At 38.0% G+C, this 23,317-nt stretch overlaps 1 protein-coding gene across 1 annotated transcript in view; it reads right to left on the bottom strand.

Annotated features, from left to right (window-relative positions):
• Nucleotides 1-23,317, bottom strand: part of LOC146600152 (uncharacterized) — a 99,778-nt gene that overhangs the window by 28,167 nt on the left and 48,294 nt on the right. The window contains exon 2 of the mRNA XM_085326071.1: nucleotides 2,044-2,179. Coding sequence (XP_085182197.1) covers nucleotides 2,044-2,175 — 132 coding nt within the window. The 5' untranslated portion in view covers nucleotides 2,176-2,179. The remainder of the gene's footprint in view (nucleotides 1-2,043; nucleotides 2,180-23,317) is intronic.

The raw sequence follows: 23,317 nt of genomic DNA, 5'->3' as shown, positions 1-23,317 counted from the left end.
AGCAATGAGKCAATGGAAAAAATCAATACTTGCCATGTACCATGTAACCAATAGAATAAGGGCAATGATTTATGTATGGATGGATGCAGACTGAATCAGCTGGGGCCTCAAACAGAGGGAGAGAGAGAGAAAGAGAGAGAGAGAGAGAGAAAGAGAAAGAGAGGTGTGGGGGTGAGCTGGACTGCAGTGATTATTCCTACACTATGGCCAGATTTTTTTTTCTGCAGCAATAATCCCCCTCTCTAGCACTGCAGGACATAAAGGAAAGACTAGCAATGTCTGGAATATATGATGGACCAGCTTTTCTTTTTGCCTCAGAATAATGATGCTATGTTGAATACTAAGGCACAGTAAAAAAGGAAGAATGATATATGGTCTGCATTCTTTCAATCTTCCAGCTACCTCCATCCTAATAAAGACCAGTCCAGTGGGTCAACAAGAAATAGTTTAAAGAGAGTCAAATTATCAACAGGATAAAAATGTACCATCACTGCTTCATGACAAGAAAAAGCAGAAAGGGCTTACTGAAGACAACTACTATATACCCCAGGACTTTCTACTGAGAATATAGTTTTGTAAATTGGATTACCAGGGATACAGCATTATAAGGTATTTAATGACTATGGTAACTTTTAGGATATCTAATATTGCTGTTGATTTAAAAATGAAACCATCCAAGATAAAGATTTACTTATCTGTTTTTGTCATGCAGGCTACCAATAAACACTTATCCAAACTATATTCAATGCTTTATTGCTGTGTTATTAATAAATATCTAGTAGATGAATTTAAAGTGACAGTAATTTGCTACATATATGTCATACTATTTTATAAAAAATACATCCTCTGCAGCTTGTGTAAATTGCTAAAATAAACCCTGAACATTTTTGCAATGCCTTGGATATTCATATTGGATTTAGATTTTTGAGAATCAGATGTTCATTCAGTACTTTCAACATTATAGTTTGCCATGAAGTAAGCTTGTTATAATTAATATTTCTGTCACAATTATCATTAATAACAGAATTATGTTTCTTTTCTCCCTATAACATTTGTATAATATTTAAATCTTGGCACTGTTAGTCTTGTTCTTAAAAGGCATAATATTTTTAGATAATGCTATAGAACAATAGGAGGCCACTAGTTAAATACACCAGTTATACAATGTTAGCTCAATTAAAGCCTTAAGAATTGTGCTGTATTTAAAAGCCTTGGATTTTATATATGTCTATGAATTTATCAGATCAGATTAATATAGAAATAATTTCATTCCTGACTTTCCACCACATAGGTATGATAATAGACCAGTGAGATTCATCATTAGTTACTAAACTACAGTCCTCTGTTTTATGGTAAAAATATCAATGRACATATGAACAAAATGTAATTTAAATAAAAATCTGTTTTAGGTTTTTAAAGAATGTGATTGCATGTGATTAGACTTTGCAGTTCAATTAAGAACATTTCTGATATTATTCTCCCTTGATATTACCTATCTACTTCTTTTATATAAGTTATACTATGCTTAGCATAACATAACATACACCTGTATGGTCATATCAAAATGAAAGTGCTGTAGTGAAAAAACACTTTAATTATAGAGCTTGTATTTAATTTCCCAATAAGTTGGCAATGACAGACAACAAWACATTTTTGAGAATGAATATAAGAAACATACTATAAAGCAGAATAAGTGTCTACAGCTCATTCGTAATTCAGTCAGAAAACTATTCTTGTGCAAGCATTCAATAACAGTAACAACTAATGTTTCTTAGCTCCCTTAGTCTTCTGCCTTTATAGATCCCCCAGATTTAAATCTTGTTGAATTCAAACATTTCTAAGGCCTTAGAATAATATCAGGCTAAAATGGGAAAAAATGTAGTCTCAATACCAACTAAAAGGTGACAGAGCACAATCCACAAGTGAAGATGAAAACACTTAATGACAACTTCTAATCTAGAAATAATATGATATGCATATTTTAAAGGAATTTCTCACACTCCTCAAAGTACTGAGAACACAGCAGGCTGTCAATACTCTTACCTTTGAGCAACGCATTGTAATTCTTCTCCTTCTGTTTTTTTCCCTCTCTCTCCAATAAACACAGCAGTAGAAACTCCACATGTGATGATGGATTTCCTTGACTTTTGTTCTGAGCTTCAGCCAGAATGCCATGGAGCTAGAGCATGTGGCAACGGAAAGGGATTAACATGAAAATCTTGGCACTAACCCAAGGAAAAAAGTAAACTGTCAGTGAAACAGGTAATAATTCTCTGCAGCACCATAACCAGGTGAGTTACATGAGTAAAATAATCATTTGGAGCCAGTGACATAGAAATAATTGTTGAAAATTAATGAAAACACATTGCTTTGATCCAGGACCTAAATTGTTTTGATAACTTGAAATACAAGCTTATATAGTGGAAGAAATCTCACCAAAGCCATTTTAAGTGTTCGCACAACTATAAATAAATATAGCAACAGATAGTTAGTTTTAAGTTTACATTTTATAAACAAAAGGCAGCGTGTATTATCACCAGTGTAATTTGATATCTAGACATAGTACACTGGGTGTTCAAAAATTTGGAAAAGTAAACAAACTTTAAAAACTGAGTAATCTTGTTATAATTAGGAAAAGGTAAAGAAAATCGCCACATTTGCAATACAAATCTTTTTCATTCACAAATAAAAGTTTGGTTCTATCCAGCATACTCTGTTCCCTATTCAAACTATCATTTCAAAATATACATAAGCTGAAGAGTATTCTCGTGGTGAAAATCCACAGCTGTATTACTGGGAGATAAAACACAAAAAGGATTGAAGAAAAATATTCATAGTTACCATTTCAAAAGAAGGAAATATTGCAATATGATTCTTACTGCAAGACCTGCCCTTCTCACATTTTCATTTTTTATTAGAGGAAACATATAGGTTGGGCACAGTCCTGCTCCYATTTATGCAAGATTATCAAAAATACTAAAGACGGTATTTCAGTTGAATCTTTTTAGAATTTAAAATATTTGTACTTTGGAAACCAGACTGAAAGAGAGGAAGCTGAGGCATCCCTTTGTGCATCATTTTTAAAAGATAACGAATGTGTTATTTTGAATTCATTTTCTACTAGAAAATAAACGTACACAACTGTGTATTAATATGTCTTAATCTGAACCTTGTAAGATTTCTCATTTCTCTTAACAGTGATAGGATAATTTAAAATTGCTTAGRTAAACATGTATAGAAACATGCATTTAAAACTTTTTCTTACATTAATTAAGGTATTGCAATCTGTGCATTAACAAGGAAATGTCACAGAATTTTCTTAATTTAAATGCTTTATGATGCACTAGAAACTGGAATATTGTAGGTCATCAACATGTAGATTTTTAATGTCAATACAACTTTTGTCTATTTGTGTAGTCAAAGAAATATCAACTTTTGTTGGAACCTGTTAAACTACTTCTGAAATTGTGCAGTGCTGTCAGCTCCAACTGAAGCTACTGCTTACTGAGGGAAAAGAATAGCATGAGATTCTGCCTAAAACAAACCAAACCAGACCAATGAATTTAACAGAACTGTAATATTATGTAATGTGAGACACTGAATTTAACTAATAGCAAAAAGAGAAAAAATCACAGTAAAAGTGTTCTAGGATCAATTTCAAAAATGCCAAATACACAGATACTGTCTACACTCTGCAAATAACCTGATGTTCTCTGGGCAAGAACTGGATAATGTGAAAAATATGAAAAGGTAAATGACCTTTGCAATCTGCCAAATAACAAAAGCACAATATTTGTGTATCAATACATTTCCTGACTAGTCAGATAGCTAGCATTTATCATTTGCAGTTACTGTAATTGCATTTATTCCTCTCTATCGTTTTCCATACTTACAGTCTGCAAGATACAACTGACTACTTTATCTCATGCAAACCACCCTAGCTCTGTCAACAACTCTTGAATTTTAAAGAGGCACACTCTCCCTTCCTCTTTTATTCCTCCTGAATTTTCTGACCCCTGATCTTAAGATAGAGCAACTTCCATGGATTAAACAGTTCTATAGGAGCCACCTAATAAAACACTATTAATTGTAATAGATTTTTGTTTCTTCTTCCAACAGTATTTCCATGGCAACATTTTCACAATTTGTTGTTGAGGGTATTCTTCATTCACAGAGCGGGTTAACCACAGGGCAGGAAGGGCAGGCTGTTGGTCAGCCTTTATTTTCTCTGGTCGTTCAACAAAGGTTAGTTGAGGTCATCAGAAGCCAAAGGGTAATTACTTTTCCTCAACAGGGTTAAAGTCACACAGATTGCTATTGAGACAACTGTATGGATGACCTTCAGGTTTTTATGTTCAATCTTCTTGTCTTCTAGCAGAGCAAAGGTTAATAAGGAYAGCAGATATGGCAGAAGCCCAGAGATCTTTACATTACATACATCTTCAGCAATACAATTTTTTATTTTGCTACCATTAGTGTAATTTGTAACAAAAAATCAATTTGCTGAGTCCAAACCACAAAAGGTTGCATAGTGCTAAAACAGAAAAGCTATCAATAGCCACAAAAGTACCTATTCTGTGATTTTCCTTTCAACCAATTTTARTAATTATTCTAGTTTGAGCAAGAAATTTTTAGTAGAGCCAACACTCACATTTTCTGTTTTACTAGCCTCAAATTCATCACCAAYGTAACTTGCTTCATTCAAGAGAATTAATTGGAGTTACTGTTCTTAAATAGAGAAGTCTTTAGTGTATCAGGCCTGGCTCCTTCCTTTAGCTTCTTGTGGAAATGTCAGATCAGGAACGTGGAAGGGAAGGAGAAGGGAAAGGCCAACTTGCTCCTGTGGAGACAAACTGGAAGCTGATCCGAGACAAGCAGAACAGCTAGGCTGCGCTCCTCTGTCTCCAGTATAACATATTTAGTTCTCAGCCTAYCTAAAGGGTTGAAAGGTGCTTGCATTGTAGGACAGCCTACAAACAAAAAATCTAGTCCCCGAAAGTCATAATGTCTAAAGTCCACTCCTAGGGAAAATGTGACAAGGTCATGAAGAAGATCTCAAGAGCTGAGTAAATGAAACCTCAGCCATGGTCAGCTGTTACTGCTCAGTACAGGTAGGATGAGAATAGAAAGGTACCCTTCTCTCTCCCTTCACAGGGCTTTGGCCCAGGAGGCACTGGCCARCACTCAATCCAGCCTTTTGCTCCAGTGACAGCACACCACCCTGTCCTCGGCACATGGATGATCATCAGTAGTACTGGCCAGTTGCAGACCTGCACTACTGAGTTGAATCACCGGACATGAGGACTGGCAACAAGCAATCTGGGTTTCAGGACATTAGGAAAGTTTCCAGCTTCTAGTGCCACCCGGAGTGCCCCAGGTTGCAGAACGTGCACCAGGGCTCACAGACAAGCCAGGGGTTGTGCTCCTTCGCTTGAAAYTAATGCCCCACCAACTTCCCAGGCTTTCCTGATCCAAACTGGGGAGAAAGCCCAGAGGGAKCTGACCCTCAGTGACAGACCTTCCAAGACCCACTCTTCCCACAGCTAACRTAGCAAGGCAGGAGAGTGCAAAGCTAGTGCTATCTAGATTTGGGGTCAAACTTAAAGGAAGATCTACTGTGGATAATCTTTTCACCAGAAGACAGTAAAAGAGAAAAAGGCATCACCCTTACTAGTCCATTTATTTAATAGCCCTTCTCAGTCTCATTAGTAAAATCATCAGCATTATCTTTCTTTTTTGTGATAAATCTGTTTTTAAAATAAAAATTACAACATAAAAGTCAGTAATGCAAAACAAGAAAAAAAGCAGAGGGAGGGGATTATCTTTCTCAGCATTAGCTTTGGTCCCACATCTTCTGGCTCCCCTTTCAAGCTCAATATTCACAAAGTTAAATAAATAAACAATACAAAGACCAAGCAGTGATCACTAAAATATCCATTATAAATCAGTAAAGTGCAACTCAGCTTCTTGATTGATGCATTACTTTGTAAACTCAGCAAAAGTTATAAATAATCACAATGCTGATAAATAATAAATGGAAGATTTGGTAATCAATTCAAATGGGGCTAAATGGAAGAATAACGCATCATTTATATTTGGTTATATTGTACAGTATGTAAATTATTGAGTACTTGCTATACTACTTTCACATCAAAGAGGTGGCAGAAAAATAGCTGATCAAGAAACAGAATGATTGGACTTTAGCCTTGTAAGACTGTGTAACCATCTGTGCCACACACAGCATTTTGGCAGTGTGCTCAAGGAATTCAGAAACTTTCTTCTCCCCCATTTTAACAAGAGCTGGATTTTCTTAGTTCAGAAGTTACACCTTCCCAGGTACAGCAACTGCTACCTTCAAAGAAGCTAATATTTATTCCCAAATAAAAATCATGTTAAACAAGGTTTCAGATAATATCATTAAATTAAGGATAATAGTATTACAGGGATTATTCCTCAAGAAAAGCTTCAAACACAGGAATTTAAGAGTTAAAATTTCCGATAAAATTTGCAGACATATGTCAGTTACACATATAACACATATATATGTAAAAGAAATCCAAACATATTAAGTTATGAAACTGTTAGGTAAAGGCACTCAACCYTACTTCCACTCTAAAATGACACTGTATAGCAACTGTATAGCTATGATTTGTTCCTAACTATTTGTAATCTTACCTTTGACTAAATTAATTAAGATGACGTACTTGTGGGAATGGGACGTCTGTCATCTGCTGATCATGATACTAGGAAGTGTGTCAGTTTGGGAGAATTTTAAGCACCAAACAATGAATGGTGAGGTTTCACCAGCACCAGATTTCCCTTACATGCACACCTTTCTCTACTTCTGTCACTCCTATTCCACTAGTCATCATCCTCTTGGTGGACAGTCTGGGAAAGGGCATTGAATCTTTCTTCTGTGAGGAGCATAGGAATTTCCATCTTCTGCTACGTGTTCCTTGAAGTCATCAGGACACGACCCCCCCCCATCAAGGAGAGGTCATTTCTGCCTGAAACTATTAATGATCCATATATTCTGAGGTTCTCAATTTTCAGTATTACTCAAGTGACTTAAAAAAACTGTTTCCTTTCTTTTGCACCCATCTGGGAGGCATCAGCATACAACAGTTGATACAGAACAAAACAGACACAGGTGTCCTGGGCACATTTCAATGCCTGTCGTAGAAGTCCTTTTGTCCCATCCATTTTGAAAAAAAATTGCACTTTCAAGTGAACATACAAACACCCAGAGCTAGATTAAAAAATCGAGAGCAGTCCCAAGCAAATTAGTATACTGTCCTTGCTTAATCTGTTTCCTTTGGACTCATAAACAATGACAAGGGCTGTGAAGAGCTGACAATAGCAGGTCAGAAAGCCAAGTAACAWTTGCTATTTTTTCATCATTGACTTAGACTATATTGTATCCAATTTTATCCAGTGAACATTCATATGACCAAACACAGGCTTTCACAGTCGAMAATAAATCATTAAAAAACACATTGAAATGATACACCTACAAGCATTTTTATAGATCAGAAAGATAGAAAATATACTACCACTAAAATATAAATTTCAACTGTATTTTCTTTTATTATATCTATGGTTCCTTTATTAAATCTGTGGTAGGATGCCTCAATCACAAATGAATTCTAAATGGTTATTTGGATACACTTTGTGCCTACACATCATGACAGGTAATGATACTGTCTTGAGGAAGACTGACTACATAAGAATTTATTTGCTTCGAAATCTTCCTTTTGGGTTTCCATTTTTGCTTTACAATGAGCAAAGGCTCAAAATCAGCATCTCTGAAAATCACCTACTCTTACCAAATATGCACTCCTCTCCAAAGTACAACTTCCCTCGGTCATTCCACATTTGGGTTCACATAGCTCCAAAATTACATGGGTTTTCAGTGAAAATAACAAATGTAATTCTCCAAAACATTAAAGCTATTTCCTAATATTTTCCCATTCCACCAACATTTCCTATAATGCCTACTCTCAGTCCCAGAATGCAAATATTTCCAATGATGGAACATCTTAAGTTTCCAGCTCTTCAAGTCTTCAGTCAGCTCTCAAGCAAAAAAGGCTTTGCAAAACCGTAAATGTATTTTCCACAATGTCATAGAATCATAGAATCAGTAAGGTTGGACGGGACCTCTGGAGAGCATCTAGTCTAACCTCCCTGCTCAAGCAGGGTCACCTGCATGGTAGACAGGGTTGCATCCAGGTAGGCCTTGAAGATCTCCCGAGAAGGAGACTCTACAACCTCTCTGGGCAACCTGTTCCAGTGCTCTGTCACTCTCACAGGGAAGAAATTCCCCCTCACGTTCRGGTGRAACTTCCTGTGCTTCAGTTTCTGSCCATTGCCTCTTGTCCYGTCACAYRGGACAACTGAAAAGAGTTTGTCCCCGTCCCCTTGACACCCTYCCTTCAGGTACTTATACACATTGATAAGATCCCCCCTCAGTCTTCTCTTCCCCAGGCTGAAGAGGCCCAGCTCTTGCAGCCTTTCCTTGTAGGGCAGATGCTCCAGTCCTCTGATCATCTTTGTAGCCCTATGCTGGACTCTSTYCAGTAGCTCCATKTCTCTCTCATACTGGGGAGCCCAGAAGTAGATGCARTRCTCCAGATGAGGCCTTCCCAGGGCTGAGTAGAGGGGCAGGATCACCTCCCTCCACCTACTGGCAACACTCTTCCCAGTGCACCCCAAGAGACCATTGGCCTTCTTGGCCACAAGGGCACATTGCTGGCTCATGGTCAACCTGCCATCCACCAGCGCTCCCAGGTCTTTCTCTGCAGAGCTGCTCTCCAGCAGGTCAACCTCCAGCTTGCATTGGTGCCTAGAGTTATTTTTCCCTAAGTGCAGCACTCTGCACTTGCCCTTGTTGAACCTCAGGAGATTCCTCTCTGCCCAACTCTCCAGCCTGACTGGGTCTCTCTGAATGGCAGCACAGCCCTCTGATGTGTCAACCACTCCTCCCTGCTTGGTATCATCAGTAAACTTGCTCAGGAGGCACTCTGCCCCCTCATCCAGGTGATTGATGAAAAAGTTGAACAGGATGGGACCCAGCACTGAGTCCTGGGGGACGCCACTAGCCACAGGCCTCCAACTGGACTCCATGCCACTGATGACAACCCTCTGAGCTCTGCCTTTCAGCCAGTTCTCAACCCACCTCACTGTCCACTCGTCTGACCCACACTTCCTGAGCTTCTCTAGGAGGATGTGATGGGAGACAGTGTCAAAAGCCTTGCTGAAGTCAAGGTACACAATGTCCACTGCGCTCCCCTCATCTACCCAGCCAGTCATTCCATCATAGAAGGCTATCAGGTTGGTTAAGCAGGATTTCCCCTTGGTGAATCCATGCTGACTACTCCCAGTCACCTTCTTTTCCTCCATATGTCTGGAGATGACATCCAGAAGGAGCTGTTCCATCACCTTTCCAGGGACGGAGGTGAGGCTGACTGGCCTATAGTTGCTTGAGTCCTCCTTCTTGCCCTTCTTGAAGACTGGAGTGACATTGGCTTTCTTCCAGTCCTCAGGCACCTCTCCAGTTCTCCAGGACCTTTCAAAGATGATGGAGAGCGGCTTGGCAACAACATCTGCCAGCTCCCTCAGTACCCGTGGGTGCACCCCATCTGGGCCCATGGATTTGTGGATGCCTGCCCAGAAGGTCTCTAATCCTATCCTCCTCAACCAAAGGAAAGTCTTCCCTTCTCTGGACTTTCTCCCTCACGTCCAGGCTGCAGGATTCAKGAGGGCTGCCCTTAGCAGTGAAGACTGAAGCAAAGAAGGCATTCAGTAATTCTGCCTTTTCTGTATCCCTTGTCACCAGGACCCCCGCCCCATTCAGTAGCGGGCCCGCATTTTCCCTAGTCCTCCTCTTACTGCTGATGTATTTGAAGAAGCCCTTCCTATTGTCCTTGACATCCCTTGCCAGACTTAATTCCAGCCGGGCCTTAGCCTTCCTCGCAGCATCCCTATATATTCTGACTGCATTCCTATAATTCTCCCAAGTAGCCTGTCCCCTCTTCCACATTCTGTGTATTTTCTTCTTCTGTCTGAATTTGGCCAAGAGCTCCTTGCTCACCTATGCAGGTCTCCTGCCGTTTTTGCTGCACTTCTTACTCAGAGGGATGCACCGCTCTTGAGCTCGGAGGAAGTGATGTTTGAATAGTAGCCAGCTCTCACGGACCCACGGACACCCCCCTTCCTTCTAGGGCCTTAACCCATGAGATTCCACCAGTTAGGTCTCTGAAGAGCCCAAAGTCCGCTCTCCTGAAGTCCAAGGTTGCAATCCTGCTTGTTGCCTTAGTTCTTTCCTGCCGGATCCTGAACTCCACCATCTCGTGGTCACTGCAGCCAAGGCTGCCCCCAACCTTCACACCTCTAACCAGTCCCTCTCTGTTGGTAAGGACAAGGTCGAGCAGGAAAGAAATGTTGAAGAAATAATATACATATTCTCCATAACATGTATAGTAAAGAGGTCTCACTGGGACACTAGCCAAAGTGTGTCTGTGTGTGCRTGTGTGYGCGTGTGCGTGTGTGCGCGTGCACATGCATATGCGCACATGTGTTTTTCTGTCAGCTAGTCTTCACATAGAAGGCATGAGTGCAACTCAACATTGACTTTTTGATCTTCAAGTACTTCCCTGGTCCTTGCAATTTCCATGACTATTCTTAAATTATCTTCTTTCCGTTTCTTCTCTTGGGCATGTTTTTCTATTTTCTGAAGTATTCTTCAGGTTGAATCCCCTTCCGCCAGCTAACTATACAATGTATTTCACTACTGTTTTGTTTTGGTTGCTTCTGTACTGTGAGGGGAACAGCAAGCTCAGAAGTGAGATCTGTATATTAGTCTGTATTCCTAGCTGTTTTCCGCTCACACTTTAAGCTTAGTCCAGAGTCATTCCAGCTCAAAACTATTCATACTATGTTTAGAAAGAGCCAGCCACAGGATGCTCTCCAGTGGTCTGAGCTGCCTGGCTCCAATCCTCTGACCTTGAACAAAAGCTCAAGCCAGCATGAGGAGACAAGCCTGCTGAGACTCCAGCTCAGGACGAGACAGAGCTCAGGACGAGAAAGCCTCTGGGTGCAGATTTGAAACTTCACACTGTGGATGATGGGCAAATCAGGTTTTAGAGTCAGGCTGAAGCACAGTTTATTGTGTATAGATAAACCTAGTAATGTTGGAAGAGTTCATTTCAGAATTGTTCTCTTCCAAGAAGTGTCTCCTATATTGCCTAAGGATTTTAATTTCATATCTTACTTACTAACATCCTGTTTTAGAAAACAATAGCCCCACTTTCTACAGTCAGCATCTCAGGGCTAACGTGTAGTATAAAATCTCCCTGAAAGACTTTTTCTGAAGGAAATCTTCCTAAATTCCTTGGGTTTAAACTCAATTTGATTTTAAAATTTCTCTGTATTAAAAATTCTAAAATCAACTAGTTTGATTTTAGACTCTAAAATCAATAAGAGTGTCTTATTTTCAGTATTAGACTAGCCTTTCTGAAAATGAAAAAGTAATCTTTAAATTGGTTCTCTAAACTTGGACCCAAAATGTCAACTGGCCATGTACAGGTAGGGGCCTGAAGTGAACCACTGTCACTTTTGTATTAGATTAATCTGTATCTTGGATGACCTTCCATATTACACACTCAATAACAATATGCCTCTGCTAAAAATGTTAGATTTATTTTATATAAAAAAAATTTTGTATGAGTCATAATATGATATATTCCAACTGTAATGTTTGAAAAGGATGATGAACAGGGCTCAAAGCAAAACATGCATTTTGTATCTTGCAGTTCATACTTAGAAATACACAGATCCATTTGCAGATGATCATTGCTAGCACAGTGAAGAAAACTGCTAAAAAGCCTGTCTTGGAGCTGAGAGGCTGTGGCACCTAAAGAATCATAAAGGACCGGGAAAGACAGTTTTCCAAAGAGCAAACCTGGAAAACACAAAAATAAATCTATTCATCCACACTAACACCTCTCTGGGATATGATCAGATATAGAAGCTTCTATGAAAACTGCTAGGAAAAGGTCAGAAGCCAATAAAAAGTATAGAGAACTATATTTCATTATATCAAAATATAACTACTCTTATTAAGAACTAGAATGAGTTCACAGAAACCTACCTAATCAGAAAAACAAGGTAGCAAGTTCACATTACCCCCAAATACCCAACCTTCACYAATTAATTTCTCACCCAGCAGTAAGACTAGTAAATATTTATAATCTGTCTTGTGACTGACTATTGCAACTTCTGACTTCTGATCATAAGCTTATGCCTATGAGATTTGTTACTGAACTGTGCTGGGACTGGAAGAGAACGACTTTGGCTTGTCCTAGCATTTGTTTGACCTGAGTGCAGATCGCAGAGGTCTAAGATGTCTGCCCGATACACATAGAACTACAAGATACATTGCTCATCTGTCATTCCCACTTCATTCTTTCAAGCTCTATCCCATAAATAACATGAAACCTAAAATGTCACAGACCTGATAACTCTCTCTTACAACATGTAACAGAGAAAGACATTAATGTTAGTCTAATAAGCTATCTTTTAGTTAAGCTATCCTCTTAATTTCTTATGCCATAATGGCAGATCATCAGGTGCACTATGGCATTTGTGTGTTTATTTGAATGTGACCAGGGAAAGTGCATACAGGAAAACAGCATACCCTTGCATAGCATTTATCTGTTGACCCTTGAAGTGGGTGAGCAGGAAAGTACATTCTTCCATGCTATAAACCTCAACATCTTGATTTTCTGTCAGGTTTGCTAATTAGAAGATTCACTACTCCTTATGATACCCGACTTTCACACAGTTTCTAATTAGTCTTTGTAGCAGTCTAAATGAATTGTGATATACCATTTGGTATGTTAAATGAAAACATCCAACATCTCCATTTTTTGTTAAGATTACTTACCCCACAGGAAAAGGATTTTGTTCTGAGAATAGCACACTTCAACGTTGCACTGGGAACTTAACTTGAACTAGAAGTCATTAAAACAAGGAAAGGTGAAAGGAAATGAAACCAGTTTGAATATTAACTCCAATTCTTTTTCAAAAATATTCCTCAGAGTAGGAGTCCTAACTGGGAAGAACTGTTCATAATATTGCACAATAGATACCACTGAAGATCTCTACATGAGATAGGTATATAAGAATTATTGGCACAGATCATTACTGTCTATTTTGCACTGCAGCACCTCTGGAGTAACTCAAGCAGAACATACCACGAGGTAAGAGATGTGCAGAGAAGATTCTTCCTTAATTTAGAGAAAGTCACATCCAGAGGCAAATAAAATTAYGAAGTGCAGGACTGCGAAGGTTAGTTTCCATTGCAGGAGGAGATGAATGAATGTGTTACTTCTTTTGAGTAACACAGCTTTCTGAAAGCCCAGACAGGTCCGCAGTTGTTTAATATCACAATAGTTGTTCAGCATTAACTCTTAAAATCTAACAGATAATCTCTAGAACTGGTCAGTGAACAGTGTTGGCAATGCCAAGGTTTGCGATGATCAAAACTGGCCAACTCACACGGGAGCATTGGCCTACTTAAGTGTTAAATGGGTTGGAAATCTAGTTTGTTTTCACGCAGTTAATTTGAGCTCAACCTGAAGACCAGAGGTTGATATATCACTGTTCTTTCTGGAAAAGGGAGCACTAACACCTTGTAGAGGGTGACTTTTTTAACAACTATAATTTGGGCAAAAAGTCATAAATATTATCTACCTCCATTTTCATCCAGTGCAGCAGAAATACAATGCTTAATTTTAGATTTCCAATTTTAAGAACAACAAGCAAAATTTTAATCAGTTTGTGCATTTTATTGCATCATTAAATGAGTATGATTCTTGGAAATTAGGGACTTGATGCTCAGACATTAAGCTATTCGTGGGGAACGTTAATCTCTAAATATTTTGCACTGTTTTCTTTCTGGGCACTCTCTAACATATTGCTGCTTTCTCTCTATGCATTTTCATATGCCTTTATGATTGGAGATTCTCTATTAACTGTGCCCCTGGTATTTTTTCCAATACTGCCAACTGCAAGGATGTTGTATGTTGATGTCCACAGCTAAAATATCTGAGTTTTTCCCACAATATTGTATTTGAGCTCTGGAACAGTGAGCCTCAAGCAAATAACTTAAATCCAGTTTTATAAATGTGAGAATAGAGTTTTCACATCTCATTCTCTTATGCTTTGGAATTTTTTCCCTTCTACTGTGTTGTGTTTTGGCTGAAGACTTTTGTGTATCCTGATTTTGGGTCTTGTTTTTTTTTTCCTTTCCATTTTTGTGTTCAAAAGTTCATTCAACCTCACRCAAGTTGCATTATGTGATGCAGCCCAAGCACAGTCCAAATACAATTATTAGTAGCAGTTTACTATTTGTGCACTCTTATGGCTCCTGCACTTAGTTTCAGGTTCCAGTAGTAAGACGCTTTTACAAGCCATTGCCCAGTACTTGTAGCCTATATAAGGCATGGCTGTTCATAAGAATAGAGGTACTGGTCAGACCAAGCTTGGTATCTTGTCTCTGACAGTAGCATACAGCAGATGTCTATGGGAAAGAATAATGACAGGGCAAACACATAGTGCAACCTCCAAAAATTTGTGGCTGAAAGGCTTCCAGAAGTAACTTCTTTGCAAAAAGTAGCCCTTGTGGATTCATTAATTTGTATAATGCTTTTCTGAACCTAGTAGTTGAGGATCTTTCTCATCATCACTTCACTTTTGTAGCAGACACAATATTAAGGAACCTGTAGCTGGGTCTAGATTATATCACACCACTGAACCAGGCAACAACAACAAAATCACAGCAACAATTTTAATGCACCAGAGAAAATAGGAATGGCAGAAGTCTTGAGGAGCAACAATAGTACTAGTACAATCATTTTGTCAGACTATTGAGCTAATCTGATTTGTCTATCCAGCAATAGAGTAGGAGACTTTTAGYTATCCACTGTACAAACTCTGTGATTAACTTGGACAGCTAGGGCAAGCTAAAATGTATGTTTATGCAGCATTTGAGTATCTGTGCTGTGTTTTGAGCCACTGTTTCTGACAATGGCTCATTTACAGCCACTACTGTCCACCATTCTCTCTCTCTTTTCCCAAACCTTTCTGTCTGTGTTTCAATTATGCTTGTTGACACTTTCTTTTTACTTTTTAGTGTATTTCTCTTGTCATCTTACTCCAATCTTCCTTCCCTTCCCTCTCTGTCTCCCCTCCTACTTCTACCTTATCACTACTTGTTGTCCATCTCTCACCCATTTCTCCAACATCTCTCACTAGCACACAACKGAGCTAGGTCATGCAATGAGAGTTTAATGCTAAACTCGAGTGGAAACAATGTCTATAAAAATAAAGCTCACTTTATAATCAGAAAGTTATTGGTCTATACTGATGATCCAAAAGACACTCAAATAACTATTATGTTAGCACATTTTCATCTTGACATCATCTTTAGAGCTGATCTGCTTGGCTGCATTTCTTAACAGGGTTTTTAGTTTCTTTCCTTCCTTGTCTTTTAGAAAGGTTGTTGGACTGAGGTGTTCTGAGTTTAATTTGAACAGCTTCAGCATGCCATGTGACTGATCTAGGTTATGTTCTTTTGCTGGTTTTCAGACAGTTGGGAAGCTGGCAGGTATTAAGTATGGATTGGGCTCTGTTTTATTCTTCTTTCCCTGCATTGATAGTTTTTTTCTCCTTCTTCCTTCTGCCTCCACCTTCTTGTGAGAACGGTGTTGTCTGTTCTTCTTCCCTTAACTATAAATTTTTGGTAACTCCTGAGGTACTGGGGAAACCCTAACTGCTTCCTGGAAAAACACTGAGTAGTTATTCTTCATCAGGAAAAGGAAAAGTGGGTAAGGAAGCCTGTTGCTGAAGATTTTCACCTTTCTGCACTGTAATTAGCATGAGTGATGCTTCAAATCCTCACGAACGGAAGCTAAAAACACTGTTGCTTGCCATGAAGTTGGGAATATTTCCCTTTATGTTCTGGATCCTGAGATATAACTTTATGCCTTCTCATATCTACAAGGACAGATCACTAGGAAACAGGGAACACACTGACTGCATGGATAAGTCCAGCTCTGGCCACTGTCACTGCGGAGAGCAGATGACAGCTTAGGAATTGAAGAGAAGACTTCAAAGAGTCAGAAGACAGTACTCTGCCCAACGTGCCAGAAACAAATGTAATGCACAGACTCCTGAGAGAAGCTGTTGCAGCCATCTATATTACAGCTCCATGGCTGAGAGCAGCTGATGTCAGCAATATTGCTGTTAAGAGTATTTTGCTGAAATCAGTAAGTTTAGGCAAGACCTAATGAGTAACTAATTCATAGCAGAGTATCTGAAGCATCTCCCTGAATCTGAATATCGTAAGGCAGTTCACACTACCGAGATTCACAGGACTAAAGAAATCTCAGCTCTGTATGCAATGTTTTTTGTCTATAGGTATCTATATTTCTGCAAACAAAAGGCATTTCTGCAAGCAAAAAAAACAGATTTATCTGAACACATTCAAAATGTGCTTTTCAAGTGCAATTATGCATTCAAAAACTTGCTTAAGCATCACTAAAAATCTAATAGTCTCTTGTGGAAATCTGTGGTTGTGTACATTTGTAGTGTGGCAAGCTTTTCCCTAAATCCATTAGCAATCATTTGTCAAATAATTGATTTAGGGAAGCAAAGTAGCAAGATTCAAAAGCACTACTGTTTCTCAACCAAAATACATTCACAAAAGACAAAAAGACTTTTAACTTTTTCGCCCTTCACTATTTATTTCATGAGTAACTAAGTATTTTTTTCTGATACCTGCCCTCTTCTATAAAAATGGAGGATTCAGAAAATTAGTTGTGATCCTCATCCTGTAGATCCTACAAAGTTCTTATCCCTTCAGAATGCATAATTTACATAAACATTCTGCAGAGCTGAAAACCAACTTGTCTATTGCAGTGTCCACCAGACTCAGCATACTACAGGAAAGATTTTTAAAACAGTATTTTTCTAAGTGAAGGAAAAAATGATTACATCTAATGTTTAGTAACTGCTTCAGCAAAAGCTTCTTCCGTTCCGTTTGTTTCTGTTGTTTGTACGCAGGCAGAAGAAAAAGGGTTAATGTCAGAGCACATCTTCTGATACCCTGATTGACTTTCCTCATCCTTTGTTTTCAAATTTCTTTTGAATGGTCAGGAATTTTCTGCCTGAACAAACTTTCAACAGAAAACAGAGCTAAAGCAAATAGAAAAATGAGTAAAAGAAGGACTGACAGTGCTGGCAATATGAAAAGGAGATTTGGATAAAAAAATTGCAAATTTCTAGCACTAGAGTTTATTGGGAAAATGAATTAATACTAAAAATGTAAATTTTGCCATCTTACAAAGAAATTATTTAAATATATCAATATTTTGACAATATTTTGGCAAATTCAGCTTTGGATGAACTTAATATTCAGAACTGAAAAGGAATGAACCCAACTCTTTGCAAAGTTCTTCTAAAAATGCTTTATAAATACAAAATCACTATATTTCATAACCCTATATATGTCTCAGTTTTTCTTTAGGCTGAAATTTGACTCCTGAAGTAGGAGTTTTCAATAATATAAAAGAGCTTCTAATTTTGACCTTCTATTTTGATTACCCTTAGCATTCTCATGTTACTACTGGCAGCATAAAATATATTCTTACAAAAAACTAGATCAGTGTATTTCAGTTATGGTTATCTATTGATTCAGTTACACTTGAATTGATCTCAAATTGTTTCAAGCAACTGTTCTGCACCCAAAACACCACATGAACCACAGAAACCAGATCAATAGATTTCAAGTGAAATAATTGTTTTCCTTTGTAAGACCCCATTACTTCTTGAATGAAGAACTGTTTGATTGACCTTCAGGAAAGCAGCAGATGTGAATAAGCCAAGCACCGCAGGCCTTATCATTTAAAGTGAGGCCTTGAAAATTACAGGAAAGTACACTGAACATGTGCTGGGTTAGCTCTGGGAAATACACAGCTGGAGAAGTCACAGAACTTCATTTTACTTTGATAAAATGAGAGAAGCAGTATATACATGGCTCAAATAGACTTCCATAATTAGTCACTCATGAACACACATAAAAATATTTTACTAGTTAAGAAAACAGTTCAAGGATTCTTCAGAGACTGGCTTTGTTTTCCTAGTATCAGTATTACCGAGTTCATTTTCTGGCTTTGTGAAATTTCACATAGCTGCGCCATTGCACTTGCTTTTTTCACAGCTGCTTACTACATAATTTTAATGCTTTGTGCAGTGCAGTCATTTGCAGAGTCCCATATTCAGATACACAAGCCAGAAGGCACAATCTAGTTCAGCAGTTAAGAAAACTAGGGTAACCCTACTAATTCTACTGGCAGGATGCAGATTTATACCAGAAAAGCAATTTATTAGGGTGCCTAAAATGGTATCATACAAGGTTCTGTCTATCAGAGTAAAATACGATCTTCTACAGGCTGACTATGGGTTGATACAGGGGCTGAGCTGACATCAGTGTAATACATACAGCTCTTGGAGAGGAGATGTTTATAATACCCCCAGGCTGTAAAATCCGCAGTACTGTACAGGAACTCCTCACTGCTGTGTCTCTACCTCTCCTATCACCCATGCGGTCAGTGCTGCTCCCTTTACCATCATGCACTGGCATACCTGGGAGAAAGCTTACAACTTTCTTCCCTACCTGAAACTGGGCCTTTTGCACTGAAGAKACTCCAGCAGGCTATCACCTTGGTCCATTACAACAGGCAGAAACAGGGTGATGGCAGAAAACTGAGTAGGAATGTTAGAGAAAACTGTTGGAGATCTGTGATATCTGAGGACACAGGTGCTGGTAGAGGATGGAGCAGCTGGACAGAGGGTTAGGACACCTATTGACAGCTACTGTAAGAAAGCATCACCAGAAGTCACAAGCCTGGCAGTCTTGCCCGCCAATCTCAGTCAAAAATACTGTCCTCTCCCCACCATACAAAGGCTTACATGGCACACAGCTACAGCAAAATTACTGCTTAGATAATGCACACAGCAGGCACCAGTACTAAGCTAGAAAAAAACATATCCACGTCTACTTATAAATTGCAGGTTCATTTATTTATTGCAATTCTATTTTTAGATATTTTCTACCCTCAACTGATGCTCTTCCATGCACAACCCCTCAAAAAAGAAGCGTTAGGAAACCAGAGGATAGTGCTGTTATTTTGTGATGTCAGGATAAGAGTCGCTCTCCCAGAGCACCAGTCCTCCTGGAACTGGAAATCTTTATTCTGCTAATTATAGTGCAAATAAACAAAATGCTCACATTATACCTTAGAATGTTCTTGTAAGGAAGTTTTGGTTAGCTCTTTGCAGATCTTAGACCTGATCTTAGGGTTTTAGTCTTCTATGTGTGCAATTAACTGCAAACACCTTGTTATAAACATTTTAAAAGGTCAAAGAGATTGCAACAATTTTGCTAAAGAGATAAATGGTCAAATAAAACATTGACTTGGTAATTCCCAGGTGACAAAAAGCTGCATGAGTCAGATCAATAAGACAACATACAGAAAGCATGCTGGGATAAAGGGTGGGTCAACCTCCAAGTGTTAATAACTTGCTCCTATTATTTGGCTCCAGCACATCATGTGTTCCAGTAGGTAACAGCGTGCTTAACAGCAAATTAAAGTCCACTGAGTCACAGAAGTAAAACTGGACATCAGAGATGGTTAAAACAAACAAATTTGAAAGGATTTAGCTCTGTTAATCAGCAAAAACAGTGAGTTTATAAAAGACAGGTAAGAGCTCAATCTTACTACTCTTTCTAATCATATTAGTCAATTGCTGGATAGAGCATACTCTCGTCTGTCTGTCTGTCTCTCACTCACTCTCTTTCTCTCCAGAATTTCACCTTTCAAGCTTGTTCTTAAAGCCTTGAATTTGATTAAATAGTAACTTTTGAAAACATATGCTTTATTTAAGTTAAAATTATAGTAAGAAATCGGTACCTCAGATGAAAAGGAGTATGCTGAAGCAGATATTCAGTTGATCTATGCTATCAAAGCTGTTGTTACAAACCTAGGACAATTTGTATTAGCCTAGGGTCCACCCTACAGAATAAATCAAAATATATGGAAGGCGAGATATAGAAGTCAGCATTGTTGCCAGATATGTGTTAGTCTAAGAGAAGGGAAATTCTTTGGTGATCTTAGAAAGATAATGCTGTGGCCATTATGTTCAGCATTTCTGTCAGCATTCAAACAGCATTTTATAACCAGAGCTACTTGATAAATTAGTCTTCCTTTTACTGTGAAAATCATGTCTCTCTATACTGGACAGTCAGCTCAACAAAATGTAAGTTTGGAATTGAAAATGCACACTTAATATTCAGGATTGAATAAATCTGGATAGAAGGATCATCAGTTAAAATACTGAATATGAAACAGGGATTCATACATTTGTTTAGCAGATGTCTATTTTCTCTTATTCACTCCATTCAACACAATATTAGTTGGACTATAATAAAATTCATACAAAATAGACTTTCGTATGAAAGCACCACTCATTCAATTTCATAACTTCTTTTAGATGAGATGACTAATATTTTTTAAATTGTTAAAAATTCTTTTCCTTCTTATTCATAGAATTCCAACAGGGAGCAGATAAATTCCAAGTACATCACTCAAAACTTTATTGAATGACTGGGGCTTAGAAACTAGCTTTTGCTTAACAGTGAAGTAGAAAGGGCTCCTATTTTCAGTCTATTTCTAGAAGAATATTTTTTTCAGAGAATTTCAGGCAGTCAGAAGACAACCTGACAAACACTCTTCTCAAAAACAGTTCTACTTTGTAGACCCTTCCAGAAAAGATTACAACTGAGATTTAAAAATATATGCAAATATATTTGTCAAATAAGGAGGTTTTGGAGTAATGGATAGACTTTTTCCAAAATAGACTAAGCAACTCATGGAATGTAAATTGCAAAAAAGTCTATCTGAGATCAATAACTCCTGACATCTGAAAAATATTTATCAGTATCCATAGGAAGGTAGAAGTCTGAGGAATTTAAACTATTCCAGGCATTATGTAGTCATATAAAATATAGACAGCAATGTCTATATTGGTCCCACTGGATACTTGAAGCCAAATGAGTGTTTGAAAGGTCAGTAATTYTACTAGCACCAAATTGGATGCTAGTCATTTGCATAAGACTGAAAGTCAAATATCAGTTTAAATTTCCCCCGTCACATGTAAATTTAATCACCCCATACCTCTAAAAGGAACCTTATGTCATCTGGCATGAAAAATGCACAGCAAATGCATAATCCCAGAAAGTGTGCTGAACTAAGCAGTACATATGACACCATATAACATACGATATTGCAGAGCAAATATCTATTTTGCAGTCTTTTTAAGTGCCATGAAAACATTTTTTAATCTATCAGTAAATTTTTAGGCATTCAGTTAGCTACTTATTAATGGATTTTACCATTGATGATTCTAGTGCACTTCAGAAGTATTTGTTTGGATTTATGCAGACTGCAGTCTAAAAGGATTTCTTTTAATTGTTTTTAATATTTAAACAAAAATAGACTTGATTAGGTCCCAAGCCAACTTTGAGGCTTTAAAATTTTAGCTTTAAAAAGAAAAAGACACATTAGTTTATCTTTCCAGAACAGATATTTTCACTTTATGTCTTCTAAAAACATCACCTGATGTATACAGCAGGAGGACTCAAGGCTCATTCAGTCAATGGCAGTTTTGCTATTGAAATTAATGGCTATAGGATCACGACTAGATGAGTCTTCCTTTTCCTTAAGTATTTAATATTTAAGAGGCGCCAAAGAGACTTCCACAATTCTATATAAAAGTAATAAATAATAATAATTATCATTAAATAGGTCTATCCAACACAGGAAAGGAGATTTGGCAACAATTAGTACCACAATTGTTAATATGTTTAAAATAATAACACAAACTGGAAATACACTATAAAATTATGTAATAAAACCAAGTTCATAAAATTAAACAAAGTAAGCGTTAAAACATGCCCTAGGGTATATTTCTTCCTTCCTTCACCTGCTTTACTCAATTGTTATACTGAACACATTTTAAACTGCTAGGTTTTTTTTTTGTGTGTGTGTGGAAACAGAAGCATCAAATTTAAACAGTTCATGCTCTTGTTGTCTTACTGCTTCAGAGCTGCATGTTGTATAAACTGCAAATATCACAGATTTTGTGAGAGGTCAAGATATTTTGGGGTATTTAGGAACTGGAGTCTTCTCTCATCCATTATTAGTATAAGAAAACTGGCTGATTTAACTTAATGATCACAAGTAGTTGAGAGGAGAAGGGAGGGAATGGATATTATTATTTAAATCCAAGCATGGTTCAGGGTTTCCAGGTAATTTGCAAAACTATTTCGCTTCTAAAAAGTGAAAGGAAGGAAAGAAAATTTTGCTTTAGCATATACACAAATGCAAACTAAGGCTATTGCTAACATTAGATGTTGTGCAGCACAAAAAGAGTGAGTCTAGAGAGAGAAAACAGTGTTGAAAAACAAACTTGACAACCCTCTCCCCTGTTTCAGGGGCCTGACTTTGTACTAGCACTAGTCTGGTGTTCTGGGCTGAATACTCTTCAGTGGTTGGAAGGTGTTTTGTTTACTTTCATCTGGAAGGAATCCAGTTTGCACACTTTGTCGTATCAACCAAGACACAAAAAGCAGAGACAATCACATTTGCTTCAGAAATGTACTCCTGATCTCAAGTGGCCACAATCTAGGGGGCAGCCGTAAAATGGTATAAATTTTAGTGCTATTCATTAGACGCAAGTGCACTTTCAACTCCTATAACTAGCTCTAGTTCTGCTGAAAAATGAGAACATGTAGTCAAAATAGCCAACAAGCTTCCAATACTTTCGATTTGAGACAAATTCTGCCACACTGAAGGCAATCAGTGGCTATGTGGAGTGAGCACATGAAAATGAAAATCTACACACAGGAATAACTATTACGGTAAACATACTGCTCTACAGATATAAGTCAGGCAGGTTTTGTAGGAAAAAACAGTATCTTTCAATAGTCAACTGGTATCCTCAGAAAATACATTAAGATACATGAAGAGCACAAAGTGACATAAGGGACATTCTACTCCTTGGCAGTTCCTTGGGTTTTATTAGCATTTTAACAGAAATTCAGGTACTTTCCAGTCCTGTTCTTCCTTAACAGAGCTATTTCTAAGTTGCCATGAGGCACAGTCTTTCTATACCCATCATCTCCCATGCCATCCAT

This window comes from Rhea americana, unplaced genomic scaffold (genome assembly GCF_003343005.1).
Source record: "Rhea americana isolate MKP2758 unplaced genomic scaffold, rheAme1 scaffold_127, whole genome shotgun sequence".
NCBI lineage: Eukaryota > Metazoa > Chordata > Aves > Rheiformes > Rheidae > Rhea > Rhea americana.
This window is presented reverse-complemented; position numbering and strand designations above follow the sequence as displayed.